General features: G+C 36.8%; 1 protein-coding gene across 1 annotated transcript in view; it reads right to left on the bottom strand.

Moving 5' to 3' along the window:
- NFX1 (nuclear transcription factor, X-box binding 1) overlaps positions 1-20,200 on the bottom strand; it is a 76,391-nt gene that overhangs the window by 39,107 nt on the left and 17,084 nt on the right. Inside the window, exons 4-10 of the mRNA XM_086743075.1 lie at positions 16,388-16,465; positions 14,148-14,253; positions 6,151-6,222; positions 4,188-4,327; positions 3,009-3,108; positions 2,656-2,873; positions 1,474-1,571 (exon numbers count right to left, since the gene is read on the bottom strand). Coding sequence (XP_086599201.1) covers positions 1,474-1,571; positions 2,656-2,873; positions 3,009-3,108; positions 4,188-4,327; positions 6,151-6,222; positions 14,148-14,253; positions 16,388-16,465 — 812 coding nt within the window. The remainder of the gene's footprint in view (positions 1-1,473; positions 1,572-2,655; positions 2,874-3,008; positions 3,109-4,187; positions 4,328-6,150; positions 6,223-14,147; positions 14,254-16,387; positions 16,466-20,200) is intronic.

The following is a 20,200-nucleotide window of genomic DNA, read 5'->3' as shown; positions in this document are numbered from 1 at the left end:
CATTAGATTAAAACAGATGAAACAACTGCAACTTACTTATCCAGAAAACACCTAGTTACAGGATACAGAAAGAAGTAGCACTCAGTTTTCATGTGTATAACACTTCTATATACAAAAGTGAAATAAAAGCTGGAAAAGAAATCCTCAAATCTTTTAACACAACACTTTTTCCTTAAAAATTCAACACCAATTAAAAAAACCCGTTGTTTTATATTCCCCACTTAATTCAGCAGATGATGCTGTGAAGTGACAGAAACACGTTTGCCCGAAGAAACCAGAAACTTTCATGGGGGAAACCAAAAGACCTCTCCCAGAGAATACTGACATAGTGCATAAATTTGTGCTTTGACCAAGTGTCCCAGAAATGCAAGTCTGACTTGATTTAAAAAAAAAAAAAAAAAAAAAAGAAAGAAAGAGAGAGAGAGCGTGCGAAGTCAAATCTTTTTACCTAAAGACCTCAACATGAAAATAAAAGGTCATGGATAAGAAGAACATTGTTGATCAACTACATTTAAACCTTCACTCATCACAACTTTACATTCTGAGCATCCCACTTTTCATGGCTGATTTAAATTACCACTATAGTTCACTTATACTTTTTCAAGAAACAACTTTCTAGTGTCTGAGAAGCTGCTTAAACTAAAATCCAAATCTCACTACTTTGTTTCAGACCTCAAAATGAAAGATTATCTGAAGCCTTCTACCCCATAACTTCAGCAAACTTGCAAGAGAAAACTGTTCCAATGTTAAGCGAAGTCATTTCTATGTACTTAAAGACTTACATATTCAGAAGCCATCTCTAGTTATAGATGAGACATATATATATATGTCTCATCTATCTATCTATCTATCTATATATATATATATATATATAAAAAACAGGTCAGAAAAGTCATCAAGGCTCCTGTGATGGTAGCCAATGATTTCAAAGCCATGATTACAGAAAGTAGCATAATTTTAAAATATACTAATTATTACATAACAAGTGCGGAGAATCTGCTGGGTCACTATATAAATGCACGAAGAATAGGGACTAGTAAATACTTCATATTTTCTCAAAAAAATTCTACATTAAATCCACAAGCTATTACTATAAAGTTTTAGTTAGCTTTTTATATTAAGCTACCTTTCTTCTCCCAGTTTACATTACTCTGGTAAAACTACCATTTTTTGTGCTATATAAATATTTTAGGATAATATAGGACTTTGAGCGAGCCTAAACAAGATTCTGTGTAAACTCTGCAAAAATTCTTCAAAAATTGCCTTCACAGTAAGTAGCTTATTTTAGCACTTTGCAGTATAATCTGGTTAGCATCTAGCAGTTAGTATACAATGGAGGTTCTTGCAACTAAGGAGCACAGCACCTCTTATACTTCTCAGCTTTCTTTTCCTAAACTACTTCAGCTCCTTTTTCATCAGATTTAAAAAACAACAAAGATCACCTGTTTCCACAGTCAAGCTTTACACACTCACCTTTTTTTTGAAGCCACATCTGCAATAAATATTTGATGTATGAGAACATGGTCTACAGTCTCCTTCATGGCAAAGGCTTTCACATGTATGAATGAACTCTGGAAAAATGAAAATATAAAGATTAGCAATTAATAAAAAAATAAAATCCATGACCTGGAACACTATATTTATTAGGAGCATCACTGGTCAAAGACACTAAGCTTATATGCAGCTGGGTTTCCAAACAAATCAAATATTTTTAGTTAAATGTGCATAAAATTTTGCCATTATTTTCAACTTTTTAATGCGAATATAGACTAGAGTTTTAGGTCTACAACTAACACTGAAAATTGATACGTTTTAAGGTTTTTTTTACATTAATATATTTAAAAAATAAATATTTTGTGTGATACTATCTTACCCAGGTTCCAGGAATTTTAAGTAATTTTTCATTCCTTTTCAGCCCAAAAGAATGACTTACTATGCATATCTTCAAATTTCACTTACGAGGTTAACTGAAATTCAGCTAAAAGCTAAATCACTCATTCCCTTTCTCTTGTTGTCTTTGGTCTGACAAAACGGATCATTACTCATTAATAAGAAGCCCTCATCTTGACAGCATTGGTCTCTCACCTCTGTAAAGCCTAACAAATAATGATTTAATATGTGGTATGTAAAAAAGCAGCTTCACACAATGTCACAGTTAAATACACTTCAGTTACTAATGCACTCACTGCAGTGTCAAGTTGTTTCCGCACTTAACTTTCTCCAACTTTCCAATGCGGCTTTTTACTTTATAACCCTCTTACAGCAGCAGGAAATGAGTATTTATTGGAGGTATCTGAACAAAGTCATTTATCTCTATCAGTCTCCACATGATAGTCAAAAATCTAGGTGGGCTTTTAAAAGACATCAGTACGTACTACTCTTACTATTCCTACAGCTCTGTTCCTCTAGTAATATAGGAAAGGTGCATGTAAAGAAAATTCTGAAGTCTAGCTAGTGTTAGCACTTTCTAGACAAATACCTGATTATGAACAAACAGCCAGACTGCATACTCTGCAATGGCTTTTACACTCAGTTTGGTTAAAACACAAAATCATTAATCAAATATTTATTTCTTGAAATAAAACAGTTAAGCACTTTTTTTAAAAAAAACCAATGAGATAATTTGAATACTCTGGTGCAGAAAGTTCTAATTACCATAGCTACCACAAGAAAGAGGTTTGCCACATGTTTTTCCACACGACGGGATAGGATCTGTGCATATTTTACGTTCAACGCATCCTAGTTCCAGTAACTTGCTTAGAGGAGTCTGACCACATGGACAGCGATATACTACTTGTGGAAGTCGTGGACAGAGCTGGCAAGGCTGAGGATGGCACACCTGTGTACAGTTGTGCCTCCCGCAATTTAATTTTCTGGAAAAAAAACAAAACCAAAAGAAACAAAAAAAAAACAAAACAAAGAAAAAGAAGACGTAATTATCTCAGAGTATCACGATCATCGAGTGTGAATAAAATGACCTTTTTCTTTTCAAAAGCCTGTGACCTTACTTGCCACATATACTCTGACATGAGAAATTTCCAAATCCATCAGAGAATTCTTCCTTTGTCCCACACAACACTTCTTTAAAGTTGCTTCCACAGTAACACACTGAAAGAAAGCAATATTCCACAGAAAACAACACAAGAGAGTATCAGTGACAGAACACCTGTGCCGTACTACCAAATATAAAAAGGTAAAACGTGAAAACTTTTAACAGACAGTTTTTAGAAGGATAATGAAGTTGCTCTTTAGATTTATTTCAGCAACAGAGGTTTCTCGGTCCTGCAGAACCTGGAATTCTTGTTTTATATTGTTTTGATAAGGAGATAAAAACTAAAAGGGAAGTACTACCTGCACAAAAAGCTTACTTATTAAAGTAGTACACAAGTCAATTATTACCTTAAAAGTTGAAAAAATTAACTTATAATTTTCCATATAAACTGTTTAGCAAAAATGTATTTTTATACTGGCATACATACTTGGACAGTTTAATTTCCATTCAAGACCAAGTTTAGAAAATTTTAACAGAAACTGAGTAGCTTGTTGAAATGTGCTTTTCTATACCTCTTTCAAAGTACTGTTCCTATAATTCTTCCACATCCTGTTTAATCAAGTCTCAGGATTATAGTAAAAGATTAAGTAGGATCATAGGATAATTCAGGTCAGAAGAGCTCCCAGGGGATCAGTTAGTTCAAGCTCCTACTTAAAGCAGAGTCAGCAAGGAAATCAGACAATGTTACTCAGTATTTCATTCAGCTGAGTCTTGAGAACCTCCAAGTTTCCAAGAAAAGAGTTTTTCCTTACAGCTAGTTATAACATTTCAACATAGACTCATCGTCTCTCATTCTCCACCCTGCACAGCCTGTCTCTGTCTTCTTGACTACCTCCTATTAGCTATTGAAAGGCTACTACTCGGCCTTCTAAAGCTAATGAAGTCGAGTACCACCAGTCTATCCTAAGAGGGCACATGCTCCAAAAGCCTAATCATCTTGGCAGGATTCTTTCTAGTCATGTTTATACTCTTATTTAAATATATAGTGCTGCTGACACATTTTCTATTTTTTAAATAGTCTAGTAATAGATTTTGGTTTTGTTAAGTGAAAATAAAGCACTCTCCTCTTGTTTTTTTTTCACCCTCTTGTTTTTGCAGTACGAAGTGGATATACATATGGCATTCCAAGACTTACCTTGCTGTACTGTCAATTGGCAAGGTGAACATTTCCCTGCATGGCACACTTGAGTACAGCTGTGCTTACCGCAGCTTAAAGTATTTCCACATACATTAGAACAATGAATTTTTGTTGATTGGCCACAGCGAACGGAATGACTGTAGAGAAACGACACCATAGTCTGTGAGCTACCTTGATATCTACAGAGCATTTATTAAAAAGGAAAATACTTTTTTAGTAAAATGCCAAAGCCTTTGAAAGGGAGCATAACTTACAACGAAAGAGTTTTAGGAAATAACTCCCCTATTTTTCCCCCTGCTTCCTCTCTCCCACTTGCCTGAAGTAGGATGCTTAGCACAGTAGTGAAACTACAGAATTTTCTCTCAAGAAAATTAAAAAAAAAAAACCCGCAACACTGTAGCTTGATCCTAACATACAGTTATGCATTGTGTCAGAACAGCAGACATTTCTATTATAGATATCTTTCTGAAGACTTAAACGATCTTAAGTCCACTGAATACAATGAAGATAGGGATGTGGTCCTTAATAGTGAGTCAACAATCTACAAAAAAGAGTTGATTTTTTAAATTAAGTTGTTAGAAAAAGAGGATAAAAGAATAAATTATCCTTTTTCTCCATTCTGCCTGGTCTTATAAAATGGCTGTAAAATGTACATTTGAAATAGTAACTTTAAAACATCTTAAAGTCAGGGGTGCCTGACAGGGGTACCATACATCTTGGATGCTAATACAGTACCTATGAAAAAAATGCTATTTAGAAGCAATTTTTAAGTATTAAATGCAGTATAACAAAAATCAGCAATCTGGTGAAAATAGCTGGCATCTGGTAAAAAAAAATCATAGAATCATAGAATGGTTAGGGTTGGAAGGGACCTTTCAAAGGTCATCTAGTCCAACCCCCCTTCAAGGAGCAGGGACATCCCCGACTAGATCAGGTTGCTCAGAGCCTCATCCAACCAAAGTTGGTTGCATCTAATAAACTGTTGCAATAATAAATATAAACTATGCAAGGAATAGCCAGAATAAAAAAAAAAAATTTAAAAAAAAAAGGAAGTGATCTTAATACATAAGATAAAATTCAGTAATCTACAACCAATCCATTTTTCTACTGGAGACAAAGTGCTTTCAACTACAAATACTGCCACAGAAATAGCTGTTCCTTCTTTTGAGAAATGAAGGTCACTTAATATTACATTCATACTTTCAGAAATAACTGTAGAAGTCTGAAAACCTTTTTTTCTAGAGCAAGAATGCCAACAGTGAAATAGGTTTTTGTTTCTTCTGGTTCTGGAAATGAGCGCAGGCAAACATTTTATTACACAGAACGAGTTCCAGGTAGCTAAAACAGAGACTCTAAAGACTCAGAACAAGAGAATATAAGAGACCACAGATAGTATCGGCAGTACAGTCTTGCTGCCGGCAATGACACTATATGCATCAAACCTGCAAGGAAAAGATAGCCTTCAAGTCTAGAATATACTACAGACTTTTCTCTTGCTAGTGGTACAGCTTCTCAGAATTGTACAAGTTGTTTTTGAAATTATTATTTCTGGAATACAGTAACTGAACATTACACTCCATTCAGATAGAAGAGGTGTGAAACTTCTTCTACTTCTTTCTCTGTGTCTTCTAAAAAATAAAATAAATAGATACTGGAACAGGATTTCAAAAATCAAATCGACTCGCAGACTGCACGGACAACTCAGCTACATGTACCCATAAATTGATTTTAACACAGACAATTCTTTTTTTTTTTGGTCTTAAAAGATTAAAAGTAATTGCATTTTTAAAAAATCTAAAATTCCCCAAATTGTTTTGGCGCACAAATAAAACTTACAGCTCAGAATAAACTTTGTTCTGTAAACTTCTAATAAACTATAAGATTGAAACATTTTCTTATATAAACTTTTAATAAACTATTCTTATATAAACTTTCATTTGCGTAATAGAAGCATTCTCACCTTGTTCGTCCACATTCACACGTTTTTGTCACAAAGGCTGGGCATGAAGGGCAAGGTCCTGGGTGGCACAGGCTTAAAAATAAGTTAAAAAAGCAAACAAAATTGTAAAGTTAACTTAAGCTTTACTACACTTTCAGAGAAACAATCCACCATGACCCAATCCACAGTGCATTATGAGAACATTATAAAGGCCACCTACACTTCTGAAGCATATAAAAGCATTATTAACAAAATTTTAAAAAATTAGATTATTACAGTTGCAGTCTCAAATGTCACTGGTGCTGAAGGAAACCTTCAGTATTCCTGTTGCTGTCAGATTAACAGTAATAGTGCTACTAACACATTTCATGTTTTGCATTTCACCAGCAGACACACATCAACTGTGTTCACCACTGACAACACACAAAACAAATACCACATGTCCAAATCATTAATACAATTCTCTCTTCATCAATCTTAAATAGATCATAAACAAAAACTTCTCTATGAATTTCTTCTTTTGAGATGGTGGTTTTATCTTTGAACTCAATATTTTGCCACCACCAGCAAGAGCTGTTGCTCCTCTTCCCATAAGGCAATGTGTGGGAAATGCAGTAAGTCTGCCTCAGTTTTCCTTCGCACTATCAAGTGCAATTTCCTGTGAGTGTCATCAATGCCAGATCTTTACTTGATTATCAGATTTCACCTTCTACTTCAAGAAACACTAGATGGTCCCTGTCTGCATGTAAGACCTCTTGTGCACAGACAAGCCCAGGTTTGTGAAATTACACTTAACTAACCTGCCTGCACTCTTCCTTAGCCAGTTCCCAGTTCCCTTCCTTTGCAAATACAGCAACTTTCATGTGGAGCAATTACTATCAGCCAGGAATGACTAGCCCAGATGTCCCAGCCAGAAGAAAAAAAGAAAAAAAAACACACCAAAAAAAACCCCATAAACACCCATTATCCGATTACATGGTAATTACTAAATTCCCCAAGTAGAGTCGCTATGCACGTACTAATTAGTACACTAGTTACTACAGTCATATGTAATATAATTGAGTCATGTCAGCAGTTTGTCAACAGTGACGTGGCTCCCTTCTTCCTTTACCACTCCTCCCAGTTGACAACAAGGCCTAATCTATCATCGATCTTATGCCAGCTCTAACAGTAAAGCCAAGCCATTACACGATAAACCAACTCAACACAAAAAAACAGCACCAAAACCAAAACACAAAGCACCAAAGAAATCACAATCCTCCTTCTTTGATAGGTCAGTTTTATGGCATAATGAAGAATTAAATAAGCACCAGAGCAAGCATGGGGAAAGGGAGTAAAGAGCAAAACTGGATGGAACAGGGAAAACACAATACAGAGGAAAAAAAGAAGAAAGCAAAACAACTAAATTAATTTAAAACTGTATCGTGGAACTTCAGACAATGAGAATTAACTTATGCATTCTGCAACAGAAAATCTCTTGTAAAAGGACAGTACTATATATTTCACTGTCTTGACTTCAATTCTCACAGATCCATGCAGGATTCTAAAGGCTGGATGCCAGCTTATAAATTTAAGAATCAAATTAAAATGAGATATAAACTCAAAATACTTTGATGTAGGTCATAACTTGGAAAAGGGAGAAGACATCGTATTCAGTAATCTTGTCATGTTAAGCTTTCTATCTGGTGTATTATTTTCCTCAACACTGCCATATTCAAGCAATGTTAACATTCCTTCCATGAACCCAGTCTTGGCACACTTCCTGATGATGCTACACCACACCACAGCAATTTGTATTAATCACAGATATTTTAAAGTCATAAATACCTATAAAAATAGACTGCAGTCTTATAGTGAGATTCCTTCTGTTAGAAGAGCATAATGCAATTAACTTCCAGACATCTCCAAGTTTTGGTAATGTGTTTCTGAGATAGTTTTAAGTAAGCTTGCATCATTTTGTTAATATGAACAGAAGAATTCTAGTAATGCAAAAACTAACCCTTTGAAACCAAACTCCCGACTTTAAGTATTCTTTATGCATCCCTCTAGACACATGCACTTGCACACTACTTATTTAGTAAAAGTCTCTGGTACAGTTGGCTTATGCAGAAGCTACAGTATGTCTACAGTTTCAGGATTTACTTGAATACAACAACAGTTAAGACAGAAATTCAAATTTGATTCAGAACACAGGCACAGACAGGAAGTGCACAAAGTGCATCGCATTAAATGATAAAGATGGGTGATACCTTAGAGTTCTGTTTCATTTAAGAGACTAAGCAAAAGGTTAAGTTAAATGACTTAACAGTGTTACAAACAAAACTCAAAGACAGGCTGAAGACCTTAGTATTAACTTCTCCTCAATGAATGCAGAGTCTTATTTTTACTAAAACTCCATTATCTATCATTAGCATGGAGGATTTATTTCAGTTTACTGCTGCTGCTCTAGAGAACTGGCATACAAGAAAGGCTGCGATGATAGACATATCTAGACATGGGAAAAATTAAACTTCCACTTGCCTGACAACGAAAACACTAGATACTGTAAGACAGCCAAAAGGGACTTCCAGTAACTGCTGTGAAAAAGATTATAGGACCAAGGATCTATGAAGGAAGTCCAGACACTAAAATTTAAACTAGTAGAGAGAAAAATTCATGTACTGCCTTTGTCAAATGCTTTTTTCAAATGCTCTCAAGGCCTAGTATAGCTCCATTTGGCAGGGAGAACTTCAGAGTCTTAAAAGTTTAAATTTACTATCAGTAACATTTTTTGAAGGTCAAATTAGATGTTTCTTTTATGTAGAACCTAAGGAAGTTAAATTAATTTCAGTCTAATTAAACAAAAAATGTGAAGACAACTCACTCTGTGAAGTGCTATGCACACCACAGCTTACACCACCAAAAGGCTCGCAGAGCACTCCCCTTTCAAACAGGTGCTTGCCTGTTCCTCAGCTCTGCTGTTGTGGTTTAGCCCTAGTCACAACACAGTTTCTCGCTCACCTGCCCCTCCCCAGCAGGAACGGGGGAGAAAAATAGGGAAGAAAAGAAAACTCCTGGGTTGAGATGAAGACAGTTTATTAGAATAGCAAAGGAAAATGACAATAATAACAGAATATAAGAACACTAAAATACACAACAATACACCATTTCTTATCACCTGATGTCCCAACAACCAATACAGCCTGTCTTGAGCAGCGATCACAGAAACAAAACCCAGTAGCAAGCAAAAGAACAAAAGGAAGCCAGCAAGGTAAAGACAGCAACGCCAGTGAGTGAGAGATGGAGGGATGCCCCCTCCACGGGCAACCCCCACTTATATACTGAGCATGACGTTTTGGCATGGAATACTCTCTTTGGCCAGTTTGGGTCAATTATTCTGTCTGTCTTTCTCCCAGCTTCCTGCATCTGCACATTAGCGAGACTTGCAAAGCTGAACAGTGTCCTTGGTCTCATTAGCAACAAGGAATATCAGCGGTGTGTTTATCAACATTCTTCACATCTGAAATCCAAAACACACTGGCTACTGAGAGGAAAATTAACTCCATCTCTGCCAAAACCAGGACATCTGCTAAGAGAGCTGTTTATATAAATGGTTACTAACCCATTTCAACAAATCTGAGCAAATATTAAAGACTTATTGTTAAACCAGTATAAATTAGCCTCACTCATTTTCAACAAAGTGAACTAGCTAGTGCCACACCACAAGCATCCAACTAAACTCTACACCATGGGAAGGAAGTTAACATAATGACATCTACATTTAAAAAAAAACAAACAAAAAAGTCACATTGAGGAAATACAATTGGGAATTGGCCAACCATTAAAAAAAATCCATATGCAAAATTGAGGGAGGAAAAAAAGCAAACCCCTTAAACCCAAAATACAAATAAACAACCAAACTATCATTTCAGTAGAAAATCATTTGTTATGGTGGTATAAAGGGGATCAACACATACGTGTAAGCTGGTTACAGGCAACAGTAGGCTGAAGAATTGCTGTAAGTTCATTTTAAAAAATTGAATACCAATTTTAGACATTCCTTATAAATGTAAAAGATGTCAAATTATTTGAAAGCCATAACCACCAAGGTGACAAAACCTAAGGAAACACAGCTCTGACTCAAACTGAAAATATGTAGGATGCATACATCTCTACATCATTTTAGGCAGTGCTTAGAGATGAAGGCCTCAAAAACGATGGTCTAACATTGCAAAGTAGTAAACTATGACCAATACATACAAACCTTAACCTGGATGTCATCCTAATCTCTCTTAACCAGGGTATGAGCTTTAATATCCTTTCCAAAAGTGTCTATGTGATGCTGAGAGCTCTAGACATTGTTATTACCCACATCAGGATCTGTTCTCTTTTGAACCTTATTAATTATTTGCATCAATTTCTTGCAAGGATATGCTCTGCCTAGCAGAATGTATTTCATGCATTCTGAATTTGCCACCTTCTGATTTAATTGAAGGTCTCATTTTCTACTCAGAGAACACAGCAGAGGAAATAAAATCCCCTGTTTTCAATGTTTTCTTGATAAAACTAATCACTTTACATTGTATTAAAGTAAAAAAAAAATATATTTTCTTATGATTTTTAATCCAATTCTTTCTCCTCAAGAGAAAGAGCACCACAAGAGTCTGGTGCTTACTCAGTTTTAAAGGGAAAACAGATTCTCAAGTAACTTAATCCACTTTGATCCACTTCAACTAGCTACTTTATATTACATTAAGAATAATGTAACCACTTAAAAGCAGCACTTGGAATAGCACAACTGGCACTACCAAAAGATTACATCACCAGTCAAATCGCTCTCAGAGCTGCTCATTCCACAGCAGACAATCGTTTGCACAAGCCTAGCATATAGCACAACACAATGCAGATAGAAGGCAGATAGCAGGAGGGAGGCTGAAGTTTAGACTACCACCAACTATTACAATGGCTTACTTACAACACTTCCTGTACTCTGCGCATTTCATCTACATGGCAGAGGGAGCAAATGCAAGCATCCTAATGCAATGCAATGAGAACAATGATCCTCTGATGTCACATACGAGGAGAAAAATATTACGTTTGATCCTGGTATGGTCACACCACACAGCTGCAGGTGTGTGCTTTCTAAAAACTCAGACAATACTGCAATTTAGATTCTGTCACTAGGCATTGCATAAATAATTCCAATATAAAGAGCAGGAGATAGCTGTAAGCATCTAAATCTCCCATACTCAGATTGTTGACACAATAGCCACAAAGAAACAGAAGAAACTAAGCAAGAATCTCATGATTCAAAAAGCAAGTTCCTCAAGACTCAGGTCCCACCAATGAATAGGGTTCATAACAGGATTCATCCAGATTAGCTCTATCAAAGGTTCATGGACTGCAGATACAGAGTGGAAGACAACTGGAAGACAATGGATGGAGTTGGACTTTAAATGAGAGTCTCACATACTTTAACTTAGCAGATGAAGTATGTGGTTCTGAGTTCCCCAGAACAGGAGAAACTGCAACATCAAGAATGCCACACCAAGACTCAGATACCACAACTGACTCAGTCCACTGCCTGTAACAATGGACACATCCCTACCATTAGCTAAAGTCACACGGACTTGAGAATTTACCCCTGAGAATTCACTGTCCTGTCACATTGTGAAGCAGAAGGTCTTGACAATAACATGAAACATTTGTCCTGGGGTGGGGGGGAGGGGAGAAAAAAAAAAAAAAGAGAAGAAAAAACAAAAAAGCTTTTAGGATCTTAGTGAGCAGAATGGCATTCCTGGTTCAAACCTTATCACCTTATGGGAACCTGTGGGAGCAGGGGAAAAAGGTACACAGTAGATCAATAATCCAAAGCAACGAGTGCTTGCAAAAAAGAGTTTGAGATCATCTAAACTCCAGCAAGAACCACAAAATAGACTCCTGGCCCTGACGGCAACAAGTTTACCTTTGAGTACTGTCTTGAGGAAAAACTATGCCTTGATACAGATCATGATCCGGACTTCTAGATCGGTTGAAGTTGTCCAGTGGGGAGGAGTTGGTAAAACAGACTGCCAAAGATGCATTCAGATGATAAAGCTTTGCATCTCTAACTCTACACTTCCTGACACAGCAAGAAAGAACCAGGTTTCTACTTTTTTGATACAGTACATGGAGGCACAATGTGTCCTCATAAATACCTACGATTCCCACATGGGAGAAAGAAGCGTCCAACATATACTGAGGAATGTTCAAAAACGGCTAACACTGATGCTGAAAGTGCATTCCTCTCTAGATAACTCTCACAAGTCGAAGTGTGCCAAAATCACCTATTATCTTGATCTTCACCCTTGCTGTTTCCTTATCTCCAGTACTGGATGACCTTAGTATAGGGTCTGCTCATGTAGAACAAGCTGAACAACAACACTTAAATCTGCTACAACTTAAACTGGTAGCAAATTGGGACTTTAAAAGGTCCCCACTTTAACAGCTCTTGATGCAGACCAGCCTACGAGGAACTACGAATTCAGAGCTTGCAACAGGCACAATACTGCAACCACTGTTCAGAAGACTTCCCAGAAGAAAATGCCAGAGACTGAGCCTCTGCTGTAGACTGGGATAGGAAAGAAGAGGGAAAGAACAGCTGTTTCTTTCAAGCATTAGAGGAAAGTTTGTCAGGTAGCAAACTGCAGTTCTCAAAGTAGTTAAGGAGCCGACTTACTTCTGACTGGGCAAAAAAGTCCTCCATGGACACATGCCTCTCCCAAGATGGAGGCCAGCAGCTGGCCTCCAAGAAAACCAGTGTTCTGCTGAGCCAGGATATAAGCTATATCAAGTGCAGTCTGAAAGCTGATCTGTGTTTCAGTTTTACCCTGCAATCCACAGCGAAGACGATCTAGTATGATGACATATTAAGAAAACAGCTACACCACTGAAATAACAGTCTGAAAAGAAATCTAATATAATATTTTCCTGTGTGGGAAAGACATATGAAAGACTAAAGAAATATTATTTCATTCAGCAAGATGCTGAAATAGGTTTGAACCAGAATGCATTAAAAAGTTTGGAGTAAAGTTCTAGTAACGTTCCAAGTTTTAGTAAACCTTAGAAACAGCGTAAATGACAATCTATTTGTCAGAATGACTGAAGTTTTTAACTGTGTACCAAGAGCAGAAACAAATTACTTCTGACTACTAAAAATTTCTCAAAACTGAAATATGAACAGGCATTATGAACCAACTTCCACACATGGAAAATGAAGCTAGATACACTAGGAACAACATATAATTTATTTTTATGACTAGTAAACATATTTATATATTGAAAAAAGCTTGCCTAATGCTGTTAACCTTATCAATATAATACTACCACACTGCTAAAAAAAGATCTAAAGCAAAACATCAAAAAACGAAGATAGAATTGCTCTTCTTTACCTCCCTTAATTGAATTATACTAATAAATGTTAGTAAAAACAATCTGAGTTACATATACTGATTAAGATCTCCATGAGGGATTCTGGTTCAGCCATGTGGTGGTCTCAACAAATAGATAAATACCTATAATGCCCTCTTATCCTCAACAGTTTACAAGCCAAAGAAAAGAAAAAGAAACAAAGGATAGAAGTAAGCGGTCCTTCAGTTTAATCAAGTAGACAGCTCTTTGATTAAGATACACTAACACTATTACAGGAAAAGGAGCACCTAAAACATCCGGTAGACCACTGGGTATATATTTAAAATTACTTCCATTCACTATTATTTCTCTACTTCAATGGCAGTTCTTGAAACCAAGTCAGGCAGCTGGTTCAGTTCCTAAGATATGATGGAAATGTTGCTACAATTATTGTTGCTGACTTCCTGTTCACTCTCTCATAGGAACTCACTTTAGACATGCAAACACAAATAGCCTCCATTTCTTCCAGGCTTCACTTTATAAACCAAATACACCTCTAACCATACCCTGTAGTCAAAACATATCCAAATACAGTCTTCAGAAATTTTCTCTAGATCATTTCAATATTCACATGACAAGCATTTACTTACATGTTACAAAGATGTGGACAGTCCAAACACTGTCTCTTCTTTCCACAAAGTTCCCCACAGCTGTGTGGGATTTCATTTCTATTCCATTCAGGATTGTGCACCTTACCTAAACCATTTCAAAGACAAAAAAAAAAGATATTTATTGCCTTGAATCCAATACTGAATTTGGGAAAAATAACACCACAAAAAAGAAAAATCTGTATTTTCAATACTGGTAGTAGTCTTTTTAAAAAAACAAAATGATGTTTTATGTTTTTTCTCAGCTTTCAGTGCTGATACATACTCAACTTCTTTAAAAGTAAATGCCACTGGAATATCAAGCTCCAAAAGATTCTTTCCTTCTGTGTTCTCAGCAGGCACTTTGGTAGTTGGTATTTTACATTAAATTAACTGATAAAATACAAGAAAACTAAAAGCACCTTTAGTTGGTCACGCTGCATAGTAGGTAAGAAAATTAAAGGGTGAAACTCCCTTGCTGCCTCAAAGTAAAAGGAAGAAGAAGAAAAAAAAAAAAAAAAAAAAAAAAGATGATGATGACACCATTCCCAGAAAATAAGATAAATAAGATCTGGTAAGGTGATGGGGAATAGGGGCAGAGTGAAATGACTAGGCAAATTATAAAAGTCACTTCTCTAAAAAGAAGCTATGTTAGCTTCAAGTATGCTGTATTTCAGATAAGGACTGAAATAATATTCTAATCAATCTGACATACTGCTAGCAAATCTCATAGCTCTAAGTCCATGACATGATCATCAGAGTTAATGTTAATTGCCATGGTTAACACACGCAAACCTAATTTGGCTCTCTGCAAGAGGGGAATTAAATTAACAATGAAGCAGCTGAGCCAATGCTACAAATTTGAGTTGCAACAATTGAAACACCAAGAAAATGTATCTTTGGTTACACAGCGATATAATTTTAACTCTTTTAGTACATCTTCATATATTCTACAAGTAGCAAGCTAGGAAAATAAGAATAAAGACCACAGATGGCATTTATTCACCTGAGTTTCAACTAAACTAGTTGAATACGCAAGAAAATCCTGAAAAACTAGAAGATTCTGAAGAAAAATAAGCTAGGAATTTCCTTATGGAATAGAGGAAAAAACCCCCACAGTCAACATATAGTTAGTATTTTGTATCAAACAGAAGAAAGCTTTGCATAAGCAACTGGTGATGTCTAAATGCCATATTGTTAATGTAAAATTACTTATAGAAGACTAAAGTCTTATGTTCCAACACAGTGCTCTACTCATATTAACCCTGTGGACAACTTGAGGTTCCTACTGTATATCTTCCAAAACTACAAAAGAGTCTTAAAGCCTAGGCAGAATTTACTTCCTATTTAACAGACAGACGACCTGTGTAATTTTCATTTGGAATCAAAACATTCATTCTTACTGAATTATTATCCCTATAATCATAAGATTTCACACATTGTTATACAAGAATTGTCTCACCTGCATTGCACTGTTCTTAACTGACTTACTGACACATTTCGACAAAGAGAACTTTAGATAAAATTGTTACCTATTACAGCATAATCTAGTTTCTTTAGGGCAAGTTCACTGACTCCCAGCTCCTATCTCAATTCCAGAATATTCTGTTTTGCAGCAAGTGAGGTGAAACTTTCCAGTGACTCTGGCTTAAGGAAGGGAAAGCTACGCAAAATCAACACAGATTTCAAAAGTATAAGTCCCAAACAAAATTTATTGGTATGTATGCAATTAAGTAACATAATTAATTTCTCCCTTTTTGTCATACACTTATGGCTTAGTGAATGTTGTAGTCACTTCATTTACCTCTTTCATTAGACATACCTACATAAAGGTCTGAAAAGTCTTAATATTATTTCCTATTTAACTTGTATGTGTCCTCAATCAACATAAATTACAAAATGCCTAAATCAGTTTAAAGGTTTAGATAGTTGTATGCTTGAATTGTGTATTATTTTGATGTATGTCTCCACAAAGACATAACACATGCAGGTTACTTCAGTCCTTCTACAGAAGAAAAGTTCACAGGACAGCAGCCCAATTCTATAAAAATGACTATTTTTACATAGTTATGAAAAGATTTATCACTTAAGATTTAATATCTCATTTTTAAAATGTTTTAAGCAACATATGTGTGATTCTTTGTGCAGCCACCTTCCAGTGTCAATGAAGTTTTAAACAAGTTAATTTAATGGATGTAGGGAAAGCAAGCAGCAGTATCAGAATTCAAACAAAATTAACTCACCACAGAAACAAGTGTAAGTTTTAGGAACTTGCGTAGAAGCATTCTGACAAGCTGGACATCTCCAGCCACTATTACCATCTGTAGATAAAAAAATTAAAGATAAAAATGACTTGAAGTAAATAAAGGACCCAACTGGCAAACCTACAATAAGTGCTCTTGCCTTTTTTCTTACCACAGCTGCAACGAAACTAATGTTTTACATTTACTCAAAAGTGGTGAGAAAGCAGGTTAATAAAAATGCATTTTATACAGTAATAAGATAAACACATCAGTGGTATTTCATCTGACCAGGCTCCGACTTTATACAGAGGCAAAAATAAAATTTAAAATTGCACTTTTTCTATGATTATGTACACTGTTATAAGACATTCTGCTAGAATAGAGACAGTCTTCATGACATCTAAAGTTGTGGAAAAAAAAGTGTTAAAGTCTGGGAAATTAGTGAGAAAAATATAATTATCTACAGTCTTAAGCACCACCTGTATTTTCCATTCCATTATTCTCTCATGTTATAAGTTTACCTGTCTTATAGAAGACCAATTTAGTACTGCTTCACATACAGAATAAATTAGTGCTATATAAACCAGAATAAACTAAAGGTGACAAATACCTAGCTATTGACTAGGACATTATTCTTCAAGTTGGTACTTTATTAAATAGCAGTTTTCTTGCTTCAATGTTTCAGGAGGGTGTTGGTTAGCAGTAAAGGAAGAACTTCAGTGTAAGGAAAGTGACATTCATGAAGGTATTTCCCAAATTCAGTACATATCTGGCTATGAAGAACATCAGTATGAGAGCACTATTGAACACAAAGCAGGGCAGGGAAGAGAGAGATACATATTTACAGAGAGAGATAGGTGTAAAAATTAAAATATACAAATATAAATTAGCTCTTACTGTCTTTCTTAACCAATCAATTCAGTGCTGGTAAATTAATAAAGCTGTCATTTTACAACTATTCATTGAGATTAAGAAATCTGACCAAGATTTATGATATTTTCACATTCTGAAAGCAGGAGGGATTGCAAACAGGAAACTCCATATATGACAAGAGAACTGCATGGCAGCGACAGACACACTTAGGTTCGCTGTCAATTGGATTGGAAACTTCTTTCGTTAACCATCATAACGCACAACAGTACTGATTTTCACAAACTGGAAGCAATCCAGATTATAGACTGCCTTGACACTCTTGAAATGCAAACCTAAAGCGTATCTATTCTTTTCAATACTTGGTTCCTATTCTTACCCCTCATTATCCTGGCTTATATCACTGTGCCACCAAGACTGCTGTGTGCTGAAAGGCATTTGACACTGTCCTGCACGACATCCTTCTCTCTGAACTGGAGAGGCATGGGTTTGATGGATGGACCACTCGGTGGACAAGGAATTGGCTGGATGGCTGCACTCAGAGAGTGGTGGTGAACAGCTCAATGTCCAGGTGGAGAGCAGTGATGAGTGGCATTCCTCAGGGATCATTATTGGGACTGGCACCATTTAACATCTTTGTCGGTGACATGGACAGTGGGATAGAGGGCACCCTCAGCAAGTTTGCCAACAAAACCAAGCTGTCTGGTGTGGCCCACACGCTGGAGGGAAAGGATGCCATCCAGAGGGACCTTGACAGGCTGGAGAGGTGGGCCTATGCAAACCTCGTGAAGTTCAACCAGGCCAAGCGCAAGGTCCTGCACGTGGGTTGGGGCAATCTCAGGCACAAATACAGGCTGGACAGAGAATGGATTGACAGCAGCCCTGAAGAGAAGGACTTGGGAGTGTTGGTCGACGAGAAACTCAACATGAGCCAACAACATGTGCGCAGCCCAGAAAGTCAACCGCATCCTGGGCTGCATCAAAAGGAGTGTGGCTAGCAGGTCGAGGGAGGTGATTCTCCCCCTCTACTCTGCTCTCGTGAGACCCCACCTAGAGTACTGTGTCCAGTTCTGGAGCCCCCAACATAAGAAGGACATGGACCAGTTGGAGAGGATCCAGAGAGGGCCACGAAGATGATCAGAGGCCCGGAGCACCTCTACTGTGAGGACAGGCTGAGAGAGTTGGGGCTGTTCAGCCTGGAGAAGAGGAGCCTTCAGGGAGACCTGATAGTGGTCTTCCAGTACCTAAAGGGAGCTTATAGGAAAGATGGGGAGAAACACTTTAGCAGGGCCTGTTGCGATAGGATGAGGGGTAACAGTTTTAAAATAGAGGGAGGTAGATTCAGGTTAGATATTAGGGAACATTTTTTTACAATGAGGTGGTAGAACACTGGAACAGGTTGCCCAGAGAGGTGGTGGATGCCCCATCCCTGGAAACATTCAGGGCCAGGTTGGACAAGGCTCTGAGCAACCTGATCAAGTCGGGGATGTCCCTGCTCTTTGCAGGGGCGTTGGACTAGATGACCTTTGAAGGTCCCTTCCAACTCTAACCATTCTATGATTCTATGAAGTATACTTTCATATCCATGCTCTAGACCAACCTATCCTGACCAAGATTTTTTTTTTTATTTGACTGCTACAAACTGAAGTATCTCAGAGAGAATGCTACAGGTAAAAACTGGCAGCAGAGGCCTGAAAGAGGCATCTGCTGACAAAGCTGTCAGCCCCTTATATGGCTCCTCCCAAAGTTAACATACTAAATCCTAAGAGATTCCTTATGGGATTATTTTGTACAGTATACTTAACTATTACATTAACAACATAATTTATTTCATTGTTATTCCATGTTATATTTTTCAAAAGCTGTGAAGGTAATCCTATCATCAAAGCTTCAGGAGATCAGCAGAAGGCCTCTTCTATCAACATCTCTCCTTGAGCAGGATGCCCAGTCCTCTAAAAGCAACGGTTTCTTCAGAGTACTGTGAAGGCCCTTGTAAAATAGGAACCTTTTACCAAGAAAAACAACCTTTCAAGATACATTTTGCTCTTCTTAATAATTGATTATCCTTTGTTCCTCTAAGACGTAACTACATTCATGTGGGTCCACCCACAAGGAACATGGACAGCTGCTTTCCTACAAAAATACCAGAAACAAAAGTTTTCTTCCTGAATTCAGATGAAATTACAGTAGGATAGAATGACAGTTGGATGACTCCTGGCATCCACATTTGTAAGGAGTGGTCCTGTAAGCACTTCTTACTAATTCTGATTACCGAAGAAAGTGAAAATCAGGATGACCCTAGAGAATGCACATTCCACTTTCATCAATTTTCTCAAGAACAGGAGGTAAGTAGGCAGACTTACAACCAAAACCACCAAAAGGATAGTTGTCTAAGCAAAATCAACACACCTCACTCCCGTTTGCTAGAGATTGTTCAAGTATTTGTTATCCTCTCCCTCCTTCTGATATTAAAAGATTCTTTATTTGTAATTATTTAGCAAATTTTTTCCATATGCATTCATATTGCAAGTGTCCCTATTGTAGTACTTTCAGCCACAAAAATCTTTATCTGTGGTAGCACGCCCAGAACCCTGCCCGTTCCTATCAGATACCTGTTGTCATAAAGGCATAGTGAACAATCTCTGCAGCTTCCAGGATCGTAAAGGATTAAAGGGCTCAAAAGAAACTCGAGCAGGAAGACCTGGGAATTCTATACAGAGACCAGAGTTCTTTATGTGCAGTTTCAAATAAGTAACTTTCTTCTTTACATGCTTGCCTAGATGAGTCATAGGTGATTACATAAGAAAGGATCCAAACACACCTGCTGGAATAAAAAGTGAATGCTAAAAGGCTGCATTTCCAAAGGTAGCAGAACAGTAGTAATTTTAAACATATATATAATGCTAGGTACATAAAACAAACTCCAAACAGAAGATTTCAGTC

This window comes from Chlamydotis macqueenii, chromosome 2 (assembly GCF_036417535.1).
Source record: "Chlamydotis macqueenii isolate bChlMac1 chromosome 2, bChlMac1.mat, whole genome shotgun sequence".
Classification (NCBI taxonomy): Eukaryota; Metazoa; Chordata; class Aves; order Otidiformes; family Otididae; genus Chlamydotis; species Chlamydotis macqueenii.
Note: the sequence above shows the minus strand (reverse complement) of the source record. Positions and strands in the feature narration are given on the sequence as shown.